The sequence below is a fragment of the Vulpes lagopus genome, chromosome 1 (assembly GCF_018345385.1).
Source record: "Vulpes lagopus strain Blue_001 chromosome 1, ASM1834538v1, whole genome shotgun sequence".
Classification (NCBI taxonomy): Eukaryota; Metazoa; Chordata; class Mammalia; order Carnivora; family Canidae; genus Vulpes; species Vulpes lagopus.
In genome coordinates this window covers 48,240,044-48,263,427 of record NC_054824.1, presented here as the reverse complement: position 1 = coordinate 48,263,427, position 23,384 = coordinate 48,240,044, and the positions used below count along the sequence as shown (strand labels likewise).

The 23,384-nt window shown below is 37.2% G+C and overlaps 1 protein-coding gene across 1 annotated transcript in view; it reads left to right on the top strand.

The window, feature by feature from the left end:
- The window catches only part of PRIM2 (DNA primase subunit 2), a 308,059-nt gene extending 285,830 nt beyond the window's left edge, over positions 1-22,229 (top strand). The window contains exons 13-14 of the mRNA XM_041722454.1: positions 9,751-9,819; positions 21,643-22,229. Coding sequence (XP_041578388.1) covers positions 9,751-9,819; positions 21,643-21,867 — 294 coding nt within the window. The 3' untranslated portion in view covers positions 21,868-22,229. The remainder of the gene's footprint in view (positions 1-9,750; positions 9,820-21,642) is intronic.
- Positions 22,230-23,384: the final 1,155 nt, after the last annotated feature.

Genomic DNA, 23,384 nt, shown 5'->3' with positions numbered 1-23,384 from the left:
TTTACATGTATTTCTCTCTTCATCCTCTAGTCCTTGAAAAAAACCTTTAAGTGACAGATTTATTTTCTATTTCTATTTTAACAGCTGATATAATACATTTTTTACAAGCACGATATTTGAAAGTTACTATACTAAATTAGTATAAATATTTTTCATCATTTCCATAAAGATCATAGGACATAGAGATTCTGAACTGGTTTGCAATTATATTAGGCACAACACAAGCACAGTTTTAATGGGTAAGCAAATTACAGGATTGAATGTTTAGCAGTACTTTTCTCCAGTCTGCTAAGCAGATTTTACGTATGTGTTCTCACTTCTCCCTTCTTCCTTTTCCTCTTTCTTCTCTTTTCCTTCCTCACCTTAATTCCAAGCTCACTTAGTTGATATTCCTTTAAAGCTTAAATTCTTTAATCCAAATGTTGGCATTAAACTGAACTAAGGAATTCAGTATTTTAGGTGGCAGTTTAAATAGCTTCTCAAGAATGCTTTTTTTGGTACCTGTAATTAATGATTCAAACTTTTATTCAAATATAGTAAGTTAAAAGACAAAGAGAAATGTTCAATATTAGCATTTTTATATTGTGGAAAAAAACATGATAGGAAGAAATATAATATGATTATCAAATTTGAGTGTCATACACCTTCCAGAAAGCCTCACTTCTATTTAGTAGTTGGCTGATTTGTGAGAATATTTCAGGATTTATGAATTGTGGCATAGTACATTTTCCAACTGAGGAGGTTCACATTTTAATCAGATTCTCTAAGGCTTCTCAAAGATCTAAAAAAAAGCTATCAGCATCCTTTTTTCTAATGTATTTGCATATGTACATGAAGAGATTTAGAGAGCTGATAAGTAAAATAACTAGAACAATATCTGATAGATACTAGCTTATTGTCACGATCATTATTCACGCTTTTTTCCATCCCTCTCCCTGCAAAAACTAACAGGCAAAAAATAATTGGACTATGTTACAGATTTGGTTCACTGTGGTGATTTGTATGTGCAGGGTTTTCATTGGGGAGGACTCTCAGGATCAATATCTGTCAGGGAGTGAAGAAGGCAAGATTGGGCAGAAAGAAAAGTTTGTCTTTAACTGATCTTTCAGGGAACTCAGAAGCCAGAATGACCTCATAGAGTTGTCTCTAGTTGGAGCAAGGGCTCTTGGCCTTTATACCACTGCATCAACCAGTCATTGGATCAGGCTGCTCTCCAGAAAGGAACAGCAGCACCTGGAACAAAATGGCTTTCTTCAAGTGAGGGGACTTCTGCTGCAAGCTATCAGTCGTCAACACTCTGACCCTGGAGAAATGTGTTTGTTCTGAGGAGGAGGGAATGTGAACAGCATACCACTGAGTCTACCATACAGTCTCCAGGGAGCGTGGATGAAACACTAAAAGTTCAAGCCAGAAATCAGGAAAATATTCAGGATTCTTTCCTGGTTTGAGTGTTCTTAAATCTATTTTCTTTCTTCTCCCTGTCTTCCATAACCTATGATGCCCTATTTTCCATCCTTCTTCCCCCTAAGAGTCCTTCACACTATGCCAAAGTAATCTTTCTAATATAGTTTAATTTCTGGCCATCCTCAAACACCTTGCTGTCAAGTTTCTGTGCTTCCTTTGCATGTTATTTCCGGTATCTGGTTTATCCTACCCCTTTCTTTATCTTGATTATTTTTACTCATTTATTACAGTTTGGCTCAATTGAGTCATCCCCTGAAAGCTTTGAGCACTTTTCCTCCCCTTCCCCTGTAACATCCTGTTTGTCTTCTTGTCTGTCCTCCCCTCATTGAGGCTTTATCTTTCCTGAAGGCAGAAATGGTATCTTTCATCTGAATAAAACCAGCCCCTGACCATCATGCCTAGAGTTCATTATAGGAGCTTAATGAATGTGGGCTGGATGAATGACTCAAATCAGTGCATGGTCTGAAAGCTTGTCTGGAAGGTGTTGGCAGAGGCTGCTCTGTGTTTGCATATGTTAGTGTTTGCCTGCATGTGTAGAACTATATATAGCAATGGCAGATTTCTCCATTTGGATTCAAGTTAATGTGATAGATTATTTTCATTCTCTCCTCCAAAAAGTCTTCAGATGTGACTAGAGAAACGTCTCAAGCTTTCTTAATGCCTTGTGGAAACTAAATCAGTAATTTTTTTTCCTATGGTACTACACTCCCCTCACTGCCCCCTCAAAAAAGAAAGAAAGAAGTGAAAAGCAATTAATTGAAAAGGTTGTAGTAAAAGTGCTCTAAGACTGATTTAAATAAAAGTAAGTTGTTTTGGTGAGGAAGGATTTCTTTTTTCAATAAACATTTACTGAGCACTAGACATATCACTGAGTTTTCAATATGTTCAAATCTGGAAATAGAATGATTAAGAAACTGTTTAAGAGCTTTTAGTCTAGTGGAGCCAAAAGGCATAATTCAGTATATAATAAAGTATGATAAGTGCTTTAATAAAAATACACTTAAAGTGCTAGCTGTAAAAAAAGAAAAAAAAAGTGCTAGCTGTAGAATCAGAGGGCTAAGAACTGCTGAGGAAGAGGTGTGATCTCTGGGAATGCTTCCTGCAGGAAGTGATCTTTGGATTGTGTTTGAAAGTTGAGTAGGAGTTTCCCCAGGAGAGGGAAGCAAGGCTTATGAGGCAAAAGGAACAGCATTCATTCAACATCAACAAAAAACAAGATGATGACTGTATTCCAGTTGCTATGTAAGCCACAAGGCCTCTGCCTTTATGGAGCTAATATTCTAGATGGGGAGACAGACCGTGAACAAATTAGGTGTGGTGAAAAGAAACTAGACGAGGAAATAGGATAAGACTTAGAGGAGGTGTGTGTAGACAAGGTTGTCAGGGTGTGTTTTGGGGAACTCTAGTCCTGGGAGAAGTATAGAAACACGTTCTGGAGACAAAAGTTTGAGAAACATCACCCTGATAAATCCTGCTGTAAAAGAAACCTAGATAATTCTGGATTGAACTAAACCAAAAAAATGCATTAGATGAGAAAACTCTCTGAGTCACTAGGATTTTCAGAGCTAAAATTCCAAATGATACAGTGTGGGAGAACCTGGACCAGAGTGTAAGGAGCCCAGTGGCCAGGCAGGGCAAGGCAGGAAAGAGTCCCAGAGAGGGAGACTTGGGGCCTGATGAACAAGGCCTTTTGGATGATGATGAAGTTTGTTACCCATTTTCGGGTAGGAGCCAGCAGTGTCAGAATTAGATTTGATTTCAGAAAAGTTACTGTGGTGGCAGTTTGAAAGCTGTCTTGAGTGAAGAAAGAATAAGTCATGAAGCTTTACAGTAAAAAAGAGAGCGATTAGGACCTGAACAATGGGGAAGAAAAAGTATGTTTTTAGAGACATTTGGAGGTAGAATCGATTCAGTCAGATAACTATGTTTATAGAAAATGAAGAATGAGTCAGAAAACTTCTTGGCATGTAATGTTTTAAACGAATGAAAGTACATCTTCAAGAGAGGGAAACTTGCCCCTGATCTGCCAATAAATGAAGGTCACAGCAGAGTTGTAAGGTGGTGGCTGGCTAAGCTATGCTGAGTGTGTGAGAAACAGGAGCAAAGTAATATGTTCAAAAGTGTTCCAGACTCTGCATCTCTGCCACATTTTCTTTCACCTTTGAAATAAAGGACGGTTAGAAATGAAGTGGAAAAATATCAGCCAGTCTGCTTGTGAAAGGTTGAGGTTTTAAGGAAGAAACAAGCTCATTATCACTTTTAAATAAGACAGAATATGACCTTGAATTAGAGACAGATTAACTGCCTGTCTAATTGGTGAGTGCAGCACACCTAGCTATACAGCACCCCACTTGCTGAAGCCAAGGACAGGCAGGTGGCTCCATTCTGCTGCCAGAGAATCATCTGGACCTTGTTGGCAGGCACTGAAGCTAGAGGCACAGAGGAAGCTGCAGATGGCAGGGAATAGTAGAGAGCATTAGGAAGAGAGAAGGAAGTGTGGCTCAAAGTTATAAAATGTTATCTATATTTCTATCCAGTGGTGTGTGTGTGTGTGTGTGTGTGTGTGTAAATATAGATTTCCCATCTGTATTTTGTGTATCATATATTTGTCAACTAGCTATATTGCCAGTCAGATAAGAAAAATATCAACAATTTGCTCCTCTTCCTCCAACTGCAGGGGTATCTTGGTTAGCTACTTTATTAGCATTCAAAACCAAAACAGTTATTTGTTTTGAGGATAATAAAGTAGTAAATGAAGTGTTATTAATGCTTTAACCAAAGTTAGCAAATACAGATGTTTTCTTGTAAAGATGACAAAGTGCACTGTTTAAAAAAAAAAAAGAAGAAGAAGAAGATCTAATATTCTTCATTGGTGGACTTCAATCAGCCAGTAAAAAAATAATTAAAAATACAGAGAGCAAAGTTAAAGAATATTAGTTACCAAAATATAGTAGTTTGATATCACTATGCCTCCTAATTTTTTCTTAGCCTTTTGATTACTAATGAACTAGAATAGAACAATAAATGGATTGTTATGCTTGACATTTTATACTTTGGTCTGGAAATATTGGCATTAAAATTTTTTAAAAGTCAAATTAAAATTACTATTTGAGCAATAGTCTTAAATCTTGTAGAAATTTTTTTCTTTAAATTTTTGTTTTCAAATAAGCCTTTTTTGATATAACCAAACAATTTGAACAATCATATTTTTCTAAAGCAGAGTTAGAAGAACTTCTAACCTAGGCATCAGAATTGACACTTATTTTGGTATATATTAGAGGAAATTGTGGTGTGCTTCTTTCTTCCAGAATGGAATACGAAACACCTTTTGTGAGCTGTAGGTTATACTTTGATGTTTATAGGCCATGTAAAATAGTAAGCTGTGGACTCCCGTTTCATTTAACCTCATCCCTTTGGCTTTCTACATTTTTCTTCTACCTGGTCCTTTCATTTTCCTGTCTGTTTCTTTTTGTCTCCTCCTTACATTTTTTCCTCTTGATGAGTTTCCGTCACCTGTTTTATTTCTGACCTTGGCCAGCCTGTGTCTGCTGAACTCCAGCCTTGTGGAGCTTGTGAGCAGAGAGGCCAGTTTAGGAGGATGGAGGTTTGATCTTGAGAATCTATCTGGCAAAACAAACACTGTCAATAAGTACTGTTGCCTAACTACATGTTCATTCTAGCTTCTCTACAGAATTTTATTTTCTTTAAAAAATTTGACTGTCAGGGTGCCTGGGTGGCTCAGTCAGTTGAGCACCTAACTCTTGATTTTGGCTCAGGTCATGATCTCAGGGTCATGGGATCAAGCCCTGTATCAGGCTCTGTGCTCAGTGTAGAATCTGCTTGTCCCTCTCTCTCTCTCTCTCTCTCTTTTCTCTCCTTCTCTCAAATAAATACAATCTTTAAAAAAAAATTTAATGTCTTTTAAATATTCCAACACAAAAAAACATATATGTAAACAAGTACATTATGAACTAGCTCCCCATGTGCCTCTCCCTCCCAAAAGCATTTTTTAAATGATTTTTATTTATTTATTTATTCATGAGAGACACAGAGAGGCAGAGACACAGGCAGAGGGAGAAGCACACTCCCTGTAGGGAGCCTGATGTGGGACTCGATCCCAAGACCCCAGGATCATAACCTCAGCTGAAGGCAGGCACTCAACCACTGAGCCACCCAGGTGCTTCCCAAAAGCATATCTTTAACAAATAAACAAGAACAAAGTTAGGTATATAAGTTCAAAATTGACACATTATAAAATATTGCCACAGCCAATATTTCTTCATTCTTGAAAGCATCAAAGAAAAATTTTAGTTTCAGAGAAAAGCACACCACTTTTGGTTTTAAACCCTAAATCTTTCTCGGGCTACAAGTCAAGTATATAGGTCCAATAGCCTGGGACATGTGCTCTTCTGTTAAAACTTAGCACTTCTAAAAAAAAAAAAAAAGGATTACTTGAATTATGACTACACACAAAATATAAATTCTAAATGAACCCAACCATTGCTAAGACCCTGAATTTCAAAGAACAAGAATGGCTCAGTAATCACAATCCTCTTGCATGTCAACCATCAGTGCTTAACCATCCCTGTCTAGCCTTAGTGACTTAGCAGTGAGCATTTTCAGCATCTGTCCATTAACACACAAGTGGTCCACCTTCAGAAAAGCAGTCTTTCCAAGGATATGTAAAACATTGTGAGACCATACCTCCTGACCCCTAATTCTTTTCCATGGTCTACCTCAGGCATCTGTCCTTGGATTTTGGTGTTTCTTTGCCAAGTTTCTATTTTTGCTTCTATTTCACAAACTGATTTTGGGTGTATTGCTGATCCCTCAGTTTTCTTTCTCTTGATTTTTAGCTTTGTATTTCCTGTCTTGGAGTCATCCAACCCATCAACAAATTATACCAGTACCATCCTCAACATACCTATATACTATCTTAGTATAGCATTTGCTAGTGAAGTTTATATCAGAAAAGTTAAGGAAAACTAGGTGCAGGAAAAGTCCTGAGTTGTACTTCATATATAAATGATGCAACATCAGAATCACTTGCTGAATATTTTGAAGTCCGAGGAGGAGGTGTGCATCTAAGGTGTTGCTGAACCTTTGAGACAGTTTACATGTCCTACTCACAGGCTATTGTGTAAGAAGCATATTGTTTAGTGACTAGTAAGTGGTATTTTTAGTATTCTGCATTTATTTTACATGATAGTTTGTTACATATTGCATTTTACTGAGATTTTAAACTACTTAGATTTATTTAGGAAATCAGTTGGAGAGGAGAGGGGTTGAGTGACAGGTCGTGAACTACTCTAAAACATCAGGGAATAGGTTTTGGTTGAGCATTTTTGTGTAGAACAGCTGTTTTTCAAAAACAGTTACAGCCAATAAGTGGGGAATGCAACCACTTCTAACCACTACTCTTATCACCCTGTCCTAAGCCAACATCATTCATTTGCTGGATTCTTGTAATGAACTCCCTGTTTGCATCCCTACTCTAGTCTGTTCCCAGCATAGTAGACAGAATATTAGGTCATGTTACTCCCATGCTAAGAACATTGTAGTAGCTCTGCATTTTACTCAGAGAAAAAAGCCAGACTTCATCTATTGGTCCACAAGATCCTGCTCTTTCTTCCTTTTTTTTTTCTCTTCCTTTATCTCTATGATCTCAATTATAATGTTAAATTCAAGTACAGATGTTTATTAGCTATTGAAGTTTTTGAGTTATGTTTCACATAGTCCTCTTAGGGAAAACAAAATAATAAATTGCATAGGATTTTTAAATTCTTCTCACAGTAAATGGCACTCATTAGATAGACACCCCTATTTTAAGAGGATCTATTTCTTCCTCTCTGAAATGAGGATAATACCTGCCAGTAATACCTAATCTCCTCAAAGTAGTCTTTCTCTTGGATTTTTTTCTATTCATTTATTGTCCCTATATTTCCATTACTTGATTTTCTTCTTCTTTCCCTAGATCCTCTTTGTAGGCCTAAATATGTCTGTCTTTGAATAGCTTCTCCAGCTAATGAAAAGCACTCTATTGTCTTTTCCCCCCATTATACCATTACATATGCTCAGAAACTTTCATTTACCTCAAGTATGCTGTAACATTATCAGCAAAATTATTTAAAGATGGATGATGGTTGAATGATTTATTTCTAGATTTGCAAGAAATTTCCAAATAAAACCTCATTCTAGAAAGATAAAGCAAAAGGGAAAAGGAAAATTAAATGATTTTGGTTAAGGAAGACCCTTCTCTGGGAGCAGGAGGTATTGATCTGTGATTAATCTAAATTTAATTTTGATGGAACTTGAAATTTCACAATACCCAAGATTTTCTTACATTCTGTGGCTTATATGTCAGTTTTCCTTAGTAACTTTTTACATATGTGTATGTCGCCCAACTAGATATTTTTTATTTTTATTTTTTAATTTGTGTTTATTGTTTGAAAGTAGGCTCCATGCCCAATATGGGGCTTGAACTCATGATCAAGAGTTGCACACTTTACTAATGGAGTTAGCCAGTCACCCCAACATTTTTTAAATGTTTCTTATAAGTATTAACATTATAGCATGTTTCCCAAACATATAGATTAGAATATATGTATACAATGTTATGTTTACTTTGCAAGGAACATGTTTAAATATATGTATTTAAGTTCATCTATATTTAAATATATACATATATATATATATCAAGAATATGTATATACAGAGAATATGATGTTGGATTCATTGTTTTGTTTTTACATTAAAGAGCTTTATTATATACCACACAATTGAGCTTTTTGTTTATTTCTGTGAATTCATTTTCTCCTCAGGTAATTTGTGGTATCATTTAAACTTAACTAGAGTTTGAAGTCTTTTCTTAAAAATTGCAATTCACAGATAGTCCTTCATGGTATCACTGCTGTTTGCCAATAACCCATTGCAAGTTCATCTCAACACAATTTGAATATCTGTGTAAAGGCTTTGGAGAATATGAGCTTGGAGTATTAGAATTACTTTGAAAACTTTGTGGCTTTCTTCATTTTAAAAAAATTTGTAGCCATTTATTTTAAATTGATTTATTTTTCATTCCTATCTAATAATTCAAGAACAATGGACAGGTCAAATAGGCAGGATCCTGGGTGCTGTGATTGATTGGCATTTACATAGGCCTTTCATGTAGGATTTAATAAAAAGTGAGCCGAAATTGAGAAATGTAATCTATAAGACAATCAGAGAAAAGCTGTTCTTTTAAGCACATTCTTGTCAGGATTGTACGATGCTCACTCTATAACTGTAATAATTTTGTGTATCTGTCAAAAGATGTAAGGTATATTCAATAATGAGGATAGCAAGAATTTGAGACTTCATGTACATTTCTTGTTGTCGCAGGAAGGTCAGCCCTTTAAAAAGGGATAGAAATGAACATTTCCCTAGAATTCTGTTTCCCTTCATTTTAGGCTATCTCTTAATTCCAGCATTTTACTGTGTTTGATAAGCAGGCCAAATATACATTTTATTTATTTGGTAGGTGGGGGGTGATGAAACTTTACAAATTTCAGCTGGCATTGCACTTGGCTGATAAGAACAGAAGTTTGTACCGCTCTGAAGAGATTACATGAAGTAGAATTGGAAAGCAAATTGTATTTACAAAAGATAGGATGATGTTCCTAATAGGTGTCCAGAATAGACTATTCACTCTCATATTCTGCTGAGCTTTACTAGAAATAACTTCATTTCAAAAAAAGAACAAATCTGATTAAAGGTAAAAGCATTCCCTCTCCAAAGATACTCATCCAAAGGGCTTACATTAAATTTTCCTGATGGGTACACAGCTGTACTTTAGGCTGTATCTGTATAAATTGGTAATATGGAAAATAAAAATAATCAAAATAGTATACTTGATTGCTTTATGCACCATTTAGATTACTAGATTTATATCTATAATTTTGGAAGAGATGTTGCAATATGATGTTCTGACAATAACTGTCAAAGTCATAATACTGGGATCTATTTTCATCTTGTTGTCAAGGTAAAGTTATTGAAATTCATAGTTGGTAGGTCAGAAAGATCACTTACTATCTCTTGTCATCTGTGGTTTAATGCTGACCTAAACAGCTACCGTATAATGTCAAAATTATCACACAGTGTCCAGGCTGCAGAAGTACAACATGTTCCATGATTTAGTGTACTTCCTGTCTAGAATAAAGATTATGCAAAGGCCAATAACCATGAGCTACAGTGGTTTAGAGAAACTTAGTTTCTAATTTTGCTTTCTCTTTTTCCCATTCATTTTAGATTTTGGATTTAGTAAAAGGGACACATTACCAAGTAGCCTGTCAGAAGTACTTCGAGATGATACATAATGTAAGTACATTTTTAAACTTTATGGCCTAATTCTTTGTTTTTTTTGTTACTCTGTGTTTCATTCAGGGATTTTGGTTGCAGCAATAGAAAATACTCCAGCTATTTTCACCAGAAAGGGATTTATTACATGGTATTAGGTACCTTATAAAATTTATAGAAGGGCCAGCGAATTAAACTAGGATGCTACCAAACCAGAAACATTATAACTAGGAGAAGCTACACAATGAGAAAACCTTACTTTACTATAGCTGCCACCCACCACTTCACATCTAGAGATGAGACCAAGGGTCAGTAAACTTTTTCGGGAAAGTGCCAGATTGTAAAAATTTTAGACTTTATTGTCCATATGGTCTCTGTCAAAACTGCTCTTCTCTGCTTTTGTAGCCAAAAGCAGCCATAGATGGTATAAAAATGAGCAAGCATGGCTGTGTTCCAGTAGAACTTTATTTACAAAGACAGATAGTGGGCCAGATTTAGGCCTTAATTAGCCAACTCTTGGAATAGATCCAGATTACTTGCCCCAGGTGCCTAGAAAAACCAGAGGCTTTTGCTTTCTTCCTTGTAGAAAATCTGATTGTTTTACTTGTGGCCACCACTTCTGTGTTACTCTTACTTCTCAAATCTCATATTTACTGCAGAACCTGTTACATGTAGGACCACTAATTGCAAGGGAATCCGGGAAATATGTCTGGTTTTTATCTTGTGAGCCTCTTTCAGCATGCTTCTGTAGTACAGCCATACCGTGAAGATACAATGGTTCGGTTCTAGACCATAACAATAACATGAGTGGAATGCATTTTTTGGTTCCCCAGGGCATGTAACAGTCACATTTCCATTACACCGTAGTCTGTTAGGTGTGCAGTAGCGTATGTCTAGCAAATGTACGTACCTTAATTTAAAAATACTTTATAGCTCATCTGAGCTTTCAGGAAATCAGTCTTTTTGCTGGTGGAGGGTCCTCCCTCCATGTTGATGGCTGTGGACTGATCAGGGTGGGGTGGTGAATTGCTGAAGGTTGGGGAAGCCACACCAATTTTTAAAAATAAGATGTTTGCCACATCGACTGACTCTTTCATGCATGATTTCTCTATAGCATGCAATCATGTTTGACAGTATTTTGCCCATGGTAGAAGTTCTTTCAAAATTGGAGTCAGCCCTCTCAAACCCTGCTGCTCCTTCCTCAACTAAGTTCTAAATTCTTTGTTGTCATTTCAACAATCTTCACAGCGTCTTCACCAAGAGTATATTCCATCTCAAGCTGCTCTCTCTGCTTGTCCATAAGAAGCAGCTCCTCATTTGTTCAAGTTTTATCATGAACTTGTAGCAACTCAGGCACATCTCAGGCTCCACTTTTTTTTTTTTAAAGATTTTATTTATTTACTCATGAGAGAGGCAGAGAGAAAGGCAGAGACATAGGCAGAGGGAGAAGCAGGCTCCCTGCGGGTCCTGGGATCACACCCTGAGCCCGAGGCAGATGCTCAACCACTGAGCCACCCAGGTGCTCCCAGGGTCCACTTCTAATTCTAGTTCTGTTGTTATTTCTACATCTGCATTTACTTCCTCCACTGAAGTCCTTAACCCCTTAGGTTATCTTCTCCCAACCGCCCAACCTGTTAATGTTGGTACTTTTACCTCTTCTCACAAATCACGGGTGTTGTTAGTGGGATCTAGGATGGTGAATCCTTTCCAGAAGGTTTCTAATTTACTTTGCACAGATCCATCAGAAGAATCACCGTGTATGGCAGCTATAGCATTACAGAATGTATTTCTTAAATAGTAAAACCTGAAAGTCAATATGACTCCTTGATCTGTGGGCTGCAGAATGGATGTTGTGTTAGCAGACATGAAAATAACATTAATCTTGTTGTACATCTCCATCAGAGCTCTTGGGTGGCCAGGTACCTTGTCAGTGAGCAGTTTATATATATATATATATATCATGTTTGACAGTATTTTGCCCATGGTAGAAGTTCTTTCAAAATTGGAGTCAGCCCTATTATATTATATATATATAATTATATATATATATATATAATTATATATTGTTCGTTTTGTTTTATTTTTAAGTAATCTGTGCCCAACAGGGGCTTGAACTCATGACCCCTATCTAGGTCAAGAGTCGCATGCTCTACCAGCTGAGCCAGCAAGGTTCCCCCAGTGAGCAGTAATATTTTGAAAGGAATTTTTTTTTCCTGAGTTGTAGGTGTCAATAGTGGGCTTAGAACATTCAGTCAAAAAAAAAAAAAAAAAGAACATTCAGTCAACCATGTTGTAAATATACGTGCTGTCATCCAAGCTTTGTTCCATTTACAGAGGATAAGCAAAGTAGATTTAGCATAATTCTCAAGGATTATTCCAAGGATTTTCAAAATGGTCAGCATTGGCTTCAACATAAAGCTACCCACTGCATTAGCCCCTAAAAAAAGTCAGCCTGTCCTTGAAAGCTTTGAAGGCAGGCATTGACTTTTCCTTTCTAGCTGTGAAAGTCCTAGGTGGCATCTTCTTCCACGATAAGGCTCTTTCATCCTCATCCACACTGAAAATTTGTTTAATGTAGCACCTTTAGGAATTCTCTAGGCTAGATCTTCTAGATAACTTGCTGCAGCTTCTACATCATTCACCTGCTACTTCATCTTTCATTTCCAATGTTATGTATACAGCTTCTTTCCTCAAACCTCATGAAACAGCCTGTGTTAGCTTCAAACTATTCTTCTGTAGCTTCCTTACCTGTCTCAGCCTTCATAGAATTGAAGAGTTAGGGCTTTGTTCTGGATTAGCTTTGGCTTAAGGGAGTATTGTAGCTGGTGTGATCTTTTGTCGAGACCAGGAAAACTTTCTCATATCAGCAGCAATCAGGCTGTTTTGCTTTTTTATTCACGTGTTCGCCGGCACAGCAGTTTTCATTTCCTTCAGGAACTTTTCCTTTGCATTCACAACTTGAATGTTTGGCAAAAGAGGCCTAGCTTTTGGCCTCTCTCAGCTTTCAACATGCCTTCCTCACTAAGATTGATCATTTTGAGCTTTGATTTAAAGTGACAGATGTGCAGCTCTTCCTTTCACTTGAACACTTAGAGGCTGTTCTGGGGTTAATTGGCCTAATTTCAGTATTCTTGTAGCTCAGGGAATAGGGAGACCAGAAGAAAGGGAGAAAGATGGGGGAATGGCCAGTCATTGGAGGAGTTAGAGCACATACAACATTGGTTATCAATTAAGTTTGGCATCTTGTATGGGCATGGTTTCCAGCACAATTACAGTAGTAACATCAAAGGTCTCCATAAGAAAAAATAATAATAAAGTTTGAAATATTGTGAGAATTACCAGAATGTGACACAGAGACATGAAGTGAGCAAATACTATTAGAAAAATGGTGCCTATAGACTTCTTCAACTGCAGAGATGCCACAAACCTCCAATTTGTAAAAAGTATCTGGGAAATGCAATAAAACAAGGTATGCCTGTATAAGTCCTACTAGTAGCTTCTGAAAGGTGTAGAGCAAGGGTCACAAACTCAGAGGCCTACAGAGGTCAGGGCAGCTAACCCAAAAAAGTATAGGTGGCTGAGATTAATACGAGAGTATGGAAGGAATTATGGTATGCTAATGAAATCACATTCGTTAGGTGCATTCACATTGACAGAACATGTCTGCAGGTGCAATTCAGCCCCTCTACCCCCTTGTTTGTAACCACTGGTCCTGATCATGGCTTCCTAACCTAGGACAGACATCTAAGAATAGACATGAAAGTCCATGCACTTCTTGAAACATTTTTATCTGCAAATATATCTGTGCTTTTTTTTTTTTTTTTTTGGAGTCTGTTACTAGGTTGCCAAGGGATCCATCCATGACCCTCCCCAAAAAAGATGTTCAGCTACCATTCTGTGCTGTTTTAGAATCATTTTTATCTTTTCTAGTTTTCATGAAATAATTTTTCTAATTTGGTTATATATTAGTGGTATTTCTTACATTATAAAATATATCATAGAAAAAATATACCCTATAATATTACCAGTAATTAATATAGTATTGTCAGCTAACATCTGTAGAACCCTTCACACATACCTAGCACACCACTAAGTACTTTGGCAACATTAGGTTGGTTTTTTTTGTTTTGTTTTTTGGGTTTTGTTTTGTTTTTAAGATTTATTTATTTTTTTGTGAGAGACACAAACAGAGAGAGAGGTAGAGATACAGGCAGAGGGAGAAGCTGGCTCCTCGCAGGGTATCAATCCTGGATCCCGGGATCATGACCCGAGCCGAAGGCAAAGCGCCCAACCACTGGGCCACCCAGGCATCCCCACATTAGCTCTTTTGATCCACACTATAATACTACAACTTTTTTTTTTTTTTTTTTAACGAATAAAGTTTAGAGAGGCTGAACAACCTGTGTAAGGTCATATTGCTTATAAGGGATGGACTTGTATTTGAACCAGACTGCCAAGTAACGCATTAAAGCTTACGAGCCTAACTGTGACTATGGACTTACAGAATCTGATACTGTATTTGTAATAATAACTGTTGAGGTCACTAGCATTTTCCTGTCTACATTCATGATCCAGCCACCATACTTTATGTTAAAAAAAAAATCCAAAGCCACATACTTTATGTTAAAAAAAATCCAATTCTGTATGATTTGCCCAAAGTACCACAGCTGGCAAATGGGAGATCTGGAGCTAGAACCCCCGGTCTGCTGTGGGTCTCATCTTCTTTCTATTACGCCTAACTGTTGAAAATATTACCATTATTTAAAAACCTAAAAACTGTTTTCACAAAATCTAAAGGACTAAATAAACATCAATAAAATAGGAGACAAGCACAAATTCTCAGTTTTATGAGTATAGAAATCTCACCAGATAAGCCCTATTCATTTGGTTTTTTGTTTATTGTTTTTTTAAGATTTTATTTATTTATTCATGAGAGACACAGAGAGAAAGAGAGGCAGAGACATAGGCAGAGGGGGAAGCAGGCCCCATGCAGGGAGCCCGCCATGGGACTTGATCCCGGGTTTCCAGGATCACACCCTGGGCTGAAGGCAGCAGCGCTAAACCACTGAGCCACCTGAGCTGCCCTCATTTGGTATTTTTAGCACCAGTTTTGCATGACTTTTTTCCTTAAAGACCATATTCCTTAATTTGCCTGCATAGCTTGAGAGATTTAATTTCATATGTGTCCTTAATTATTTGTGGACCCTTTAAATTAGAGACCTCAGAACTTCCACAGACTGAGGTCTATTATTCAACTTCTTTCCTTGTTTTTAAATAAGTTGTGAAAATTAGATTTAAATATTGAGTTTGGGCAGCCCTAGTGGCGTAGCAGTTTGGTGCCGCCTGCAGCCCGGGGCATGATCCTGGAGACACGGGATCGAGTCCCACGCCGGGCTCCCTGCATGGAGCCTGCTTCTCCCTATGCCTGTGTCTCTGCCTCTCTCTCTGTCTTTCTCTCTGTGTTGCTCATGAATAAATAAATAAAATCTTAAAAAAAGGTTATTAAATAAATAAATAAATAAATAAATAAATAAATAAATAAATATTGAGTTTGTGACATAATCACCAAAAGCAAGAAAATATTTTTAGTTCTCAGATCCGCTTTTGTAGTATCTTGTTCTTATAGGAGTATTACTACTATGGCCAATTTTAAAACTTATCTTAGATGAATGAAGATATTGAAAATACATTTGTCTAAATCCTCCCACATATAACTTAAGCCACATAAAAATTAATGGAATAAAAAGGCTGTTTGAATTCACTAGATATCTCATTATAGATTTTTACTTGTGAACATCTATTAGTATTTCTCATTTAATTTCAAAATAAGATCCATTTTTATTGTCAGTTTTCTTCCATCCTGCCTGCCCCTGTTAATAATTTTTTTTAAAGCTATGTTTATTTTCCTGAGGACTCTGTGATCAAACTCATTTTGATGAAAGTTTTGAAAATAAACTGGTTAATTGATACCATTTACAGCAGCACTGTGATAGTTCCATATGGCTTTTTTGGTAATACCAGCTGCCTCATTATAAGCTGTCATTGCAAAACCTCTTGATTAAAGCCCAAACATCCCATAGGTAAAACAATATTGCTTCCATTCCTTCAAAATCTACTTTTGCTGTGGCAGAAATATGGACCTATGTTTCTGTGAAGGTCATTGTGTGCAAAACATGTTGATTCCAAACAAACGTTTGAGATTTAGTTAGATGTCAAAATCTGGCCTGCTTGAAATCCGTTTTCTTCTCTTCAGTGTTTTTAGGGAGCAATGTTTTATATTGTAGTGTATTTTTTTTCTTGTGGTTTACTCCCTGTGTAAATGAAACTAGGCCTTGTGTAGATTAATCTCTGAATTTTAATTGAAAATCCTTTCTTTAGAAATAGATCTCCTTAGGCACTGGGTCATTTTTGATACTTATTTTCCAAATAGCTGAGCATATTTTTTTTCTTACCATATAAATCTTTACAGAAACCTTGCTAAATTCTATCACATTTTCCTGCAATCTTGAACAGGATATACCAAATACAATTCAGCTTTTTTATAATACTCAGGGTCATTATTATGGGTATCAGTTAGGCTGCTGGGCTAGAAACCATGATTGTGTCTTACTTGAATCACTACAATAGCTTCCTAACTAATTTCCCAGTGTCTACAACATGTGTACCATTCCAGTTATTTCCTCTCCACATAGCTGCTAGAATTATCTTTAAAATAGGAATATGATTACTTCAACAAAGTGTTTTAAAGAAAGACAACAAAAACAAACCTTTATTTAAAGGGTTTCCCAGTTGCTCTAAAGATGAAATCCAAAATCTGCAATGTAGCCTTATAAAGGCCTCTCCACTTCATTTCCTTCTCCTGGACTCCCAGCTACACTGGTCTTATTTCATCTTCTTTATAGTACTTCGGGACTTGTAAGCTAATACAGCAGCATGAAAATGCATCATAGAATTCCATCTCTCAATAGTGAACAGTGTACAAAACTAATAAAAAAAATCATCAACCACAAAGGAAAACATCACCAATACCAACCAATTAAGAAAAACAGCAAGGAAAGAAACAAAAAATTCTCAGTGTTTCCATATCTAGAATGTTCCTATCTTTAAAAAAAACAACAACAAGATTTTATTTATTTATTCATGAGAGAGAGAGAGAGGGGCAGAGAGACACAGGCAGAGGGAGAAGCAGGCTCCATGCAGGGAGCCCAATGTGGGACTCAATCCCAGGTCTCCAGGATCAGGCCCAGGGCTGAAGGCGGCACTAAACCACTGAGCCACCCGAGCTGCCCAGGTTCCTATCTTTTTTAAAAATAAAGAGTAAAGGAAATAGCTGCTGACTTTTAAGCAGAAATAAGTGAAAGTAAGGGATTTCAATGGGGATAACTTGTATTCTCTATTCTTTCTTCTAATTTGATTTTGAAGTAAAATCTGTTTTCATTCTGTTAGGGTTTGGGGGGGCAGTGCAGGGAGGAGCCTAAACCAAAGTTAATTTTTCTGAACAAGATGAAAGGTAACTAAATGGCAGCTTCCTTCAGCCAGAAATAAAAGGGAAAGAAAACATTCCAAAGACAAAGAACCTCTCTTAAAAGAAAATACAATGCAGTATACAGAAGGAAACTCTTCCTAATTTTCATGCTACCAAGCAATTTAATTAGATCATAAGTTCAGTAAAATGAGTTTATTAGCAAAATGAGTTAAGAAAGTATAATTGCAGACCCAAGAGAGCAGCGGGAAAAGCCAAACATCACATAAAAACATGATACATGCCCTGATTTCAAGGCTGCTATCACTGTTTTAGTTGGTTAATAAGAGCATTAATTAAAATGGAATAAAAATATGTACATTTTTTAAACAATATAGTATAAGGTAAAACATTTTAAAAGTCTTTAATTCATCTTTTGATGTAGGCAAGGTCTCTTATTTGAGTAGAGTCTCAGGATTAGAATTTAACCTTTTTTTAATTAATTAATTTAAGATCTTGTTTATTTATTCATGAGAGACAGAGGAAGAAGCAGGCTGCCTGCAGGGAGCCCTATGTGGGACTTGATGCCGGAGACCCCCAGATCACACCCTGAGCAAAAAGCAGATGCACAACCACTGAACCACTCCAGTGTCCCTCAACTTGTTTTTTAAATAAACTCTACTGACAATACACCATCACCAATTTCCAGTTCAGGCTTCTTTAAAGTGGGAGAGGAAGCTAATGACACATAGAAAACAATATACTCTTTGTCCCTTTCCTTTGGGGAATTCACCTTTTTTTTTTTTAAAGTGACTTGCCTTTCTTGAGTCTTTGCAAAGCAATTATTTCAGAGTTTATAGAACCAACAATTCTCTTTTTACACTCCTATTTCCTTGGTTTACCCTGTGGCAGCCTTATGACGTAGCAGATATTACTATTATTACCTCCATTTCATTGACCAAGAAACTGAGGCTTAGAAAGATGATCATATTTCATTTTGTCCAAGTTGAAGTCTAATAATTCATTTCAATCCAGAGAATCCTCTTCTGTGATGATAGATGTACTGAGAATTTTGACAAGTTGAAACAAGGTGTAGAAAATCCCCAATGTATAATTAAACCACAAAGTGCTAGATTCTTTTTACATGAAATAATATCACTGTGTTTTTTATAATCTTTATAGCCAAGTTTAACTCCAGAAATATTATGATATGACTGTAAGTTTATTTGACTTTGCATAAAACCTCCTAAAACAGATTTCAGAGCAACTAAATAAATGACCTAGTCAGATGTCCTTTAAGTCAGACAAAACCAGTAACTAGTTCTATGATTTTGCATAAACCATGTAATCTCCTTAGGCTTTGTTTCCTAGTTTGTACATGTAGGAGGTTCAACTTAAAGGATCTTCAAGGTCTTTCCAATCTCTAATGTTCTTTATTTATAAAACATAAAGCCTTCTGATTGAAATGTGTTACACAATAAACTTTTCATGAAACATTTTGTAAAATGCAAACTTTATATTGGATCTCCCACTTTTTAATGAATTGGGTGAAAAATCGAATATAATAAAGTTCACAAATGACTCTATTGTTAATAAAAATTATAGATTTATCACAAAACATTCAGGAAACATTTTAAAATTAAGCAGCAAAGTAGCAGATAAAAATGTGTTCTTAGTGATCTGAGTAATAACTCTTAAAATGAACTAGTCTGTATGCTATCAACCTGCTATACACTGAAGTTACTTTCAACAACTGACTAAAGAAAATCAGAATCCTAGAGTGTTCAGGTAGGTATTACAGAAAACACCTTGTTTGTTTATTGGTTCCCTTGTTAAGAGAGTTAATTCTGAGCCATGACAGCAATTCTTTTAAACCCCTGCTAACCCATTTTAATCTACCATAAGATTATACATTGCTTTAGTCACATCACCTGCCCTCTTAAGGATTTTTAGTGACTCCCTGATGCCTACAAAATTAGGTCTAAACTACTTAACTCTGGTTTTCAAGGCTCTCTGAGGTCTGGCCCCAGCCTGTCTTTCCAACTTCATTTCCTTCATTCCCTTTTATATGCCTTTACCACCAGGCCATCTGATCTACTTGCTTTACAGGAGAATTCCTTCTTTGCTCATGTGGTTCTGCTGCTTATATTAACCTTGACCTCATTATCCCAGCTTTGTACTCCCTCTATCTTCCCAAATTCAACTCATATAGCACTTCCCTTACAAAGCCTTCCTTGATCAACCCAACCAGAATTTCTCTCTCATGTGGAGCTAATAAGCCTCTATCTATGACCCTTACCACTTTACTCTTCAAAATATTTTGTTTATTTATTTGACAGAGACAGAGCACAAGCAGTGGGGTGCCAGGGAGAGGGAGAAGTATCTTCCTTGCAGAGCAGGGATCCTGATGCAGGGCTTGATCCCAGGACCCTCAGGTCATGACCTGAGCCAAAAGCAGATGCTTAATCACTGAGCCACCTAGGTGCCCCATGTATCACTTTGTTCTTGATAGAAGTTTTTAAGTGTATGACTTATTAGGCTGGAAATTTATTTATATTTGGTTTTAGGCAAATACATTCTTGTGTGTTGAAAAACTACTGGCTCATAATGTAGCCTTATACACAGTAAGTCTTCAGTTAATATGTGACTGATACACACTGGTTAGTTCCGGGCTCCACTCAACAAATATTTAGATACCTACTGTATGCAAGTCACTTCAGTACAAAGAGTGAGACGTAAAAAGGTTGGTAAATATAAGACATATGAATAGAAAAAGTGTAAGGGCTTCTCAGTTTGTAAAAAATTTGAAGTGAAATATCCCCTAACCAAAAACAAAAAACAAACAAAAAAAAACGACAAAGAAGTAAAGTTTTTTTGTTGTCAGCTTCAACTGTAGAAGGCAGGGAGGGCAGAGATTTGACATTTGATCAACTTCATCTGACTCATTGGTTAAGTGGAAAGAAAGTGACTGGTGTAGGAGGTTCGTACTTCCAGAGCTATCTTGCTCTTATGTCACACCCCAAGAGTTAGTAAAAGTTTATACATTTTAAGGAACACATGTGTTATGAAATTACTGACCTTGGCACAAGGACATGACAGCAGAGTATACTGGTTCGTAGCATGAATTCTGCTAATTCATATCCTATCTCCCCTACCAATGTGTGGTCTTGGACAAGTTGACTTAACCTTTCTCTAACTGGAAGAATATTGATAATCTGTGTTCATAGGGCTCTTATGGAAGTTAATTGAATATATTCCTGTGTATGAATGAGTATGGCATGTGTTTATGCCATTTAGGACAGTGTCTGGCACATAGTAGGCATTCAATAAGTGCTTGCTAATATTAAGGAATATATTTTTCTTCGCCATTAAATTTTGGAATCAAAGTTAGGAAGAAAAGTCATACTTGTTAAATCTTCAAAATAAGAAGCATTAATAGCATTACAAAGCATCATTGAATATTAAAGGCATAAGGTAATGGGTAATTTGAAATTTAATTTTAAGTATAGTGATAGTATTTGACAAAAGAAATAACAAAACAGAGCAGCCTGAATGGCTCAGTGGTTTAGCACCGCCTTCAGTCCAGGGCGTGGTCCTGGAGACCTGGGATCAAGTCCCACATCCGGCTCCCTGCGTGGAGCCTGCTTCTCCCTCTGCCTGTGTCTCTGCCTCTCTCTCTCTCTCTCTCTCTCTCTCTCTCTCTCTGTCTCTATGAATAAATAAATAAAATCTTAAAAAAAAAAAAGAAATAACAAAACAATGAACCTGGTCATGTTTGCATTAAGCCCCATTGAAAATTACCAAAAGAAAAAGATTTTCTATAAAAAAGTAAGAGCAGGGAAAGCCTAAGATTGGAATGAAGAAATTGTATTAGGTTGCTTTTTCAGTGTTTATATGAGATTAGATATGCCAGACTTATAAATATACTCTAAAATATGAATGGTATCAGGGACCAGTAACAAAATATTGTCTGTTTATATCCACTCCCTATGGTTCTGGAATGTTTAAGAATTACACCCTCCTTTTTTTTTTTTTTTTGACAAGTGTTTATTGACAGACAGTATGGCAGGTATTATGCTTAGCCCTTTGAGATGTTGAGTAGAGGTAGAGATGAAGTAGAGCTGGATAGGGAATTGGAACTTGGTGCAGAGGTTCAGGCTGGAAATACAAATGTAAGAGACATTAATGTTTAGGTAGTAGGTGAAGCACTTTCTGAAGGAAATCACCTAAGTAGTGGATTGAGAGTTATGACTGGGAACTACCTGGATCCATGTTCCAGGCACTAAATAGTTTTTTAGCCAGGTCTAGATTAGTTTATGAAGCACCTTTATTTATACCTTTGCTATATACTAATATGATAATACATTTGCTTTCTTACATAGGTGGATGATTGTGGCTTTTCTTTGAACCATCCTAATCAATTCTTTTTTGAGAGCCAACGGATTCTAAATGGTAGTAAAGACATCAGGAAGGAATCCATCCAACCAGAAACTCCTCAACCCAAACCAAGTGTCCAGAAAACCAAGGATGCATCATCTGCTCTGGCCTATCTAAATTCCTCTCTGGAAATGGATATGGAAGGACTAGAGGATTACTTCAGTGAATGATTCTTGAGCCCTTAGGAACCTTTTTTGTCACTAGCTTTCATTTCTTTCAAGATTTTGCCTGTTTCTTTTTTAACCTCTGTCTCTTCCCTCTACCCCTCCCCAATTCATCTGCTGAAAAGCAGGCTTATAGGTAAAAACAAAGACCGACACTGTATTTTGCTTTGACAGAAGGGAAAAGGAAAAATTTCTCTTGAAATCTAATACTTGTTTTTGGCGATAAAACAGCTTTCTAGACTGGTTACCCTCCCCTAGAGACAATAGAACTAAAAACAACTTATTTTTACCCTTTTCACTATTTTTTGCCCAGTCCTTTTTTGGACCATTTTTGTTAATAAATAAAATGTGTATTAGTGTGTCTGTAATTGTAGGAGTCCTATGTTGAGAGGAGGTGTCCAAGATGGTGGCATAGGAAGACCCCGAATTCTCCTCTTACCCAGGACACACCCAGTCTACACCTACACATACAGAAGTTCTTCCTGAAGAACAGAAGGCTGATTATAGCTTCTGCACAATGTATAAAGGGGCCACGCAGAGTTGTGTAGAAGAGTTGAAGACACAGGAATGATGGGAACTCCACTCCCAGTGCTACAAACTGCAGTAAGAAGGGAGAGCACTGAAGACCTGGGGTGCAGGTTCACCCATCCTGGGGCACAATAACAACAACAAAAAATGACTTTAGACTATAAGTGAAGGCAATACATCATTAGCCCTAGAGCATCTGCCAAGCAGTATGGGAACTGCTGGAAATTGTCTCCAGAATCAGCGGTGCTGTTGAACAGCATTGTTTGATTCCCCTCTATCTTGATAGTGTAGACAGCAGCAGCATCCTGGCACTCCAGCCAACCTGTTGCCTCAGTGAGCCTTGGGCCTCTAGCATACCCCAGCTCCAGCCATCCCACCAAAGCTGCCCCAGTGTGGTACATATCAGGACATCCCTGGGCTGTGCCCACTATATGTCAACTACCTTGCCAAGGTGGCCCAGGTGCAAAAGCATGCCAGGTCACCCCTAGTCAGGGCTGGCTTCAGCTTCAGCCGTCCCACCAGGATAGCCCCAATATGGATAAAGCCCTACCCCACACCTGCCCTAGGTCTAGCCATCCTGCTAAGGTGGCACCAGTCTAGAGCACCCCAGCACTCCCTGGCCATACCCACTCCACCTCCAGCTGTCTGGGCCAGGGCAGCCCTGGCACAAAGTGCTTCAGGACCCCAGGCCTGTACCACCCCAGCTCTAGCCAGCCAACCAAAGCCACAAACATGTAGTCTATACATGGCCACTACACAAGGCCACTCCTTCAAGACTCAAGATGGGTGGTAGTTCACCTAATTCATAGCAATGGAAAAAGCCAAACAAAATGAGACAGAGGAATATGCTCCAAAAAGAAAAACACACAAAATCAGAAAAAGAACTAAATGGAGATAAGCAGTTTACCTGGTAAGAGTAAGTTCTGATCTAAGATAGTGATATAGTATGACCCTTAAATCATCTCCTCCATGGACACACCAAATCTCTATGTATA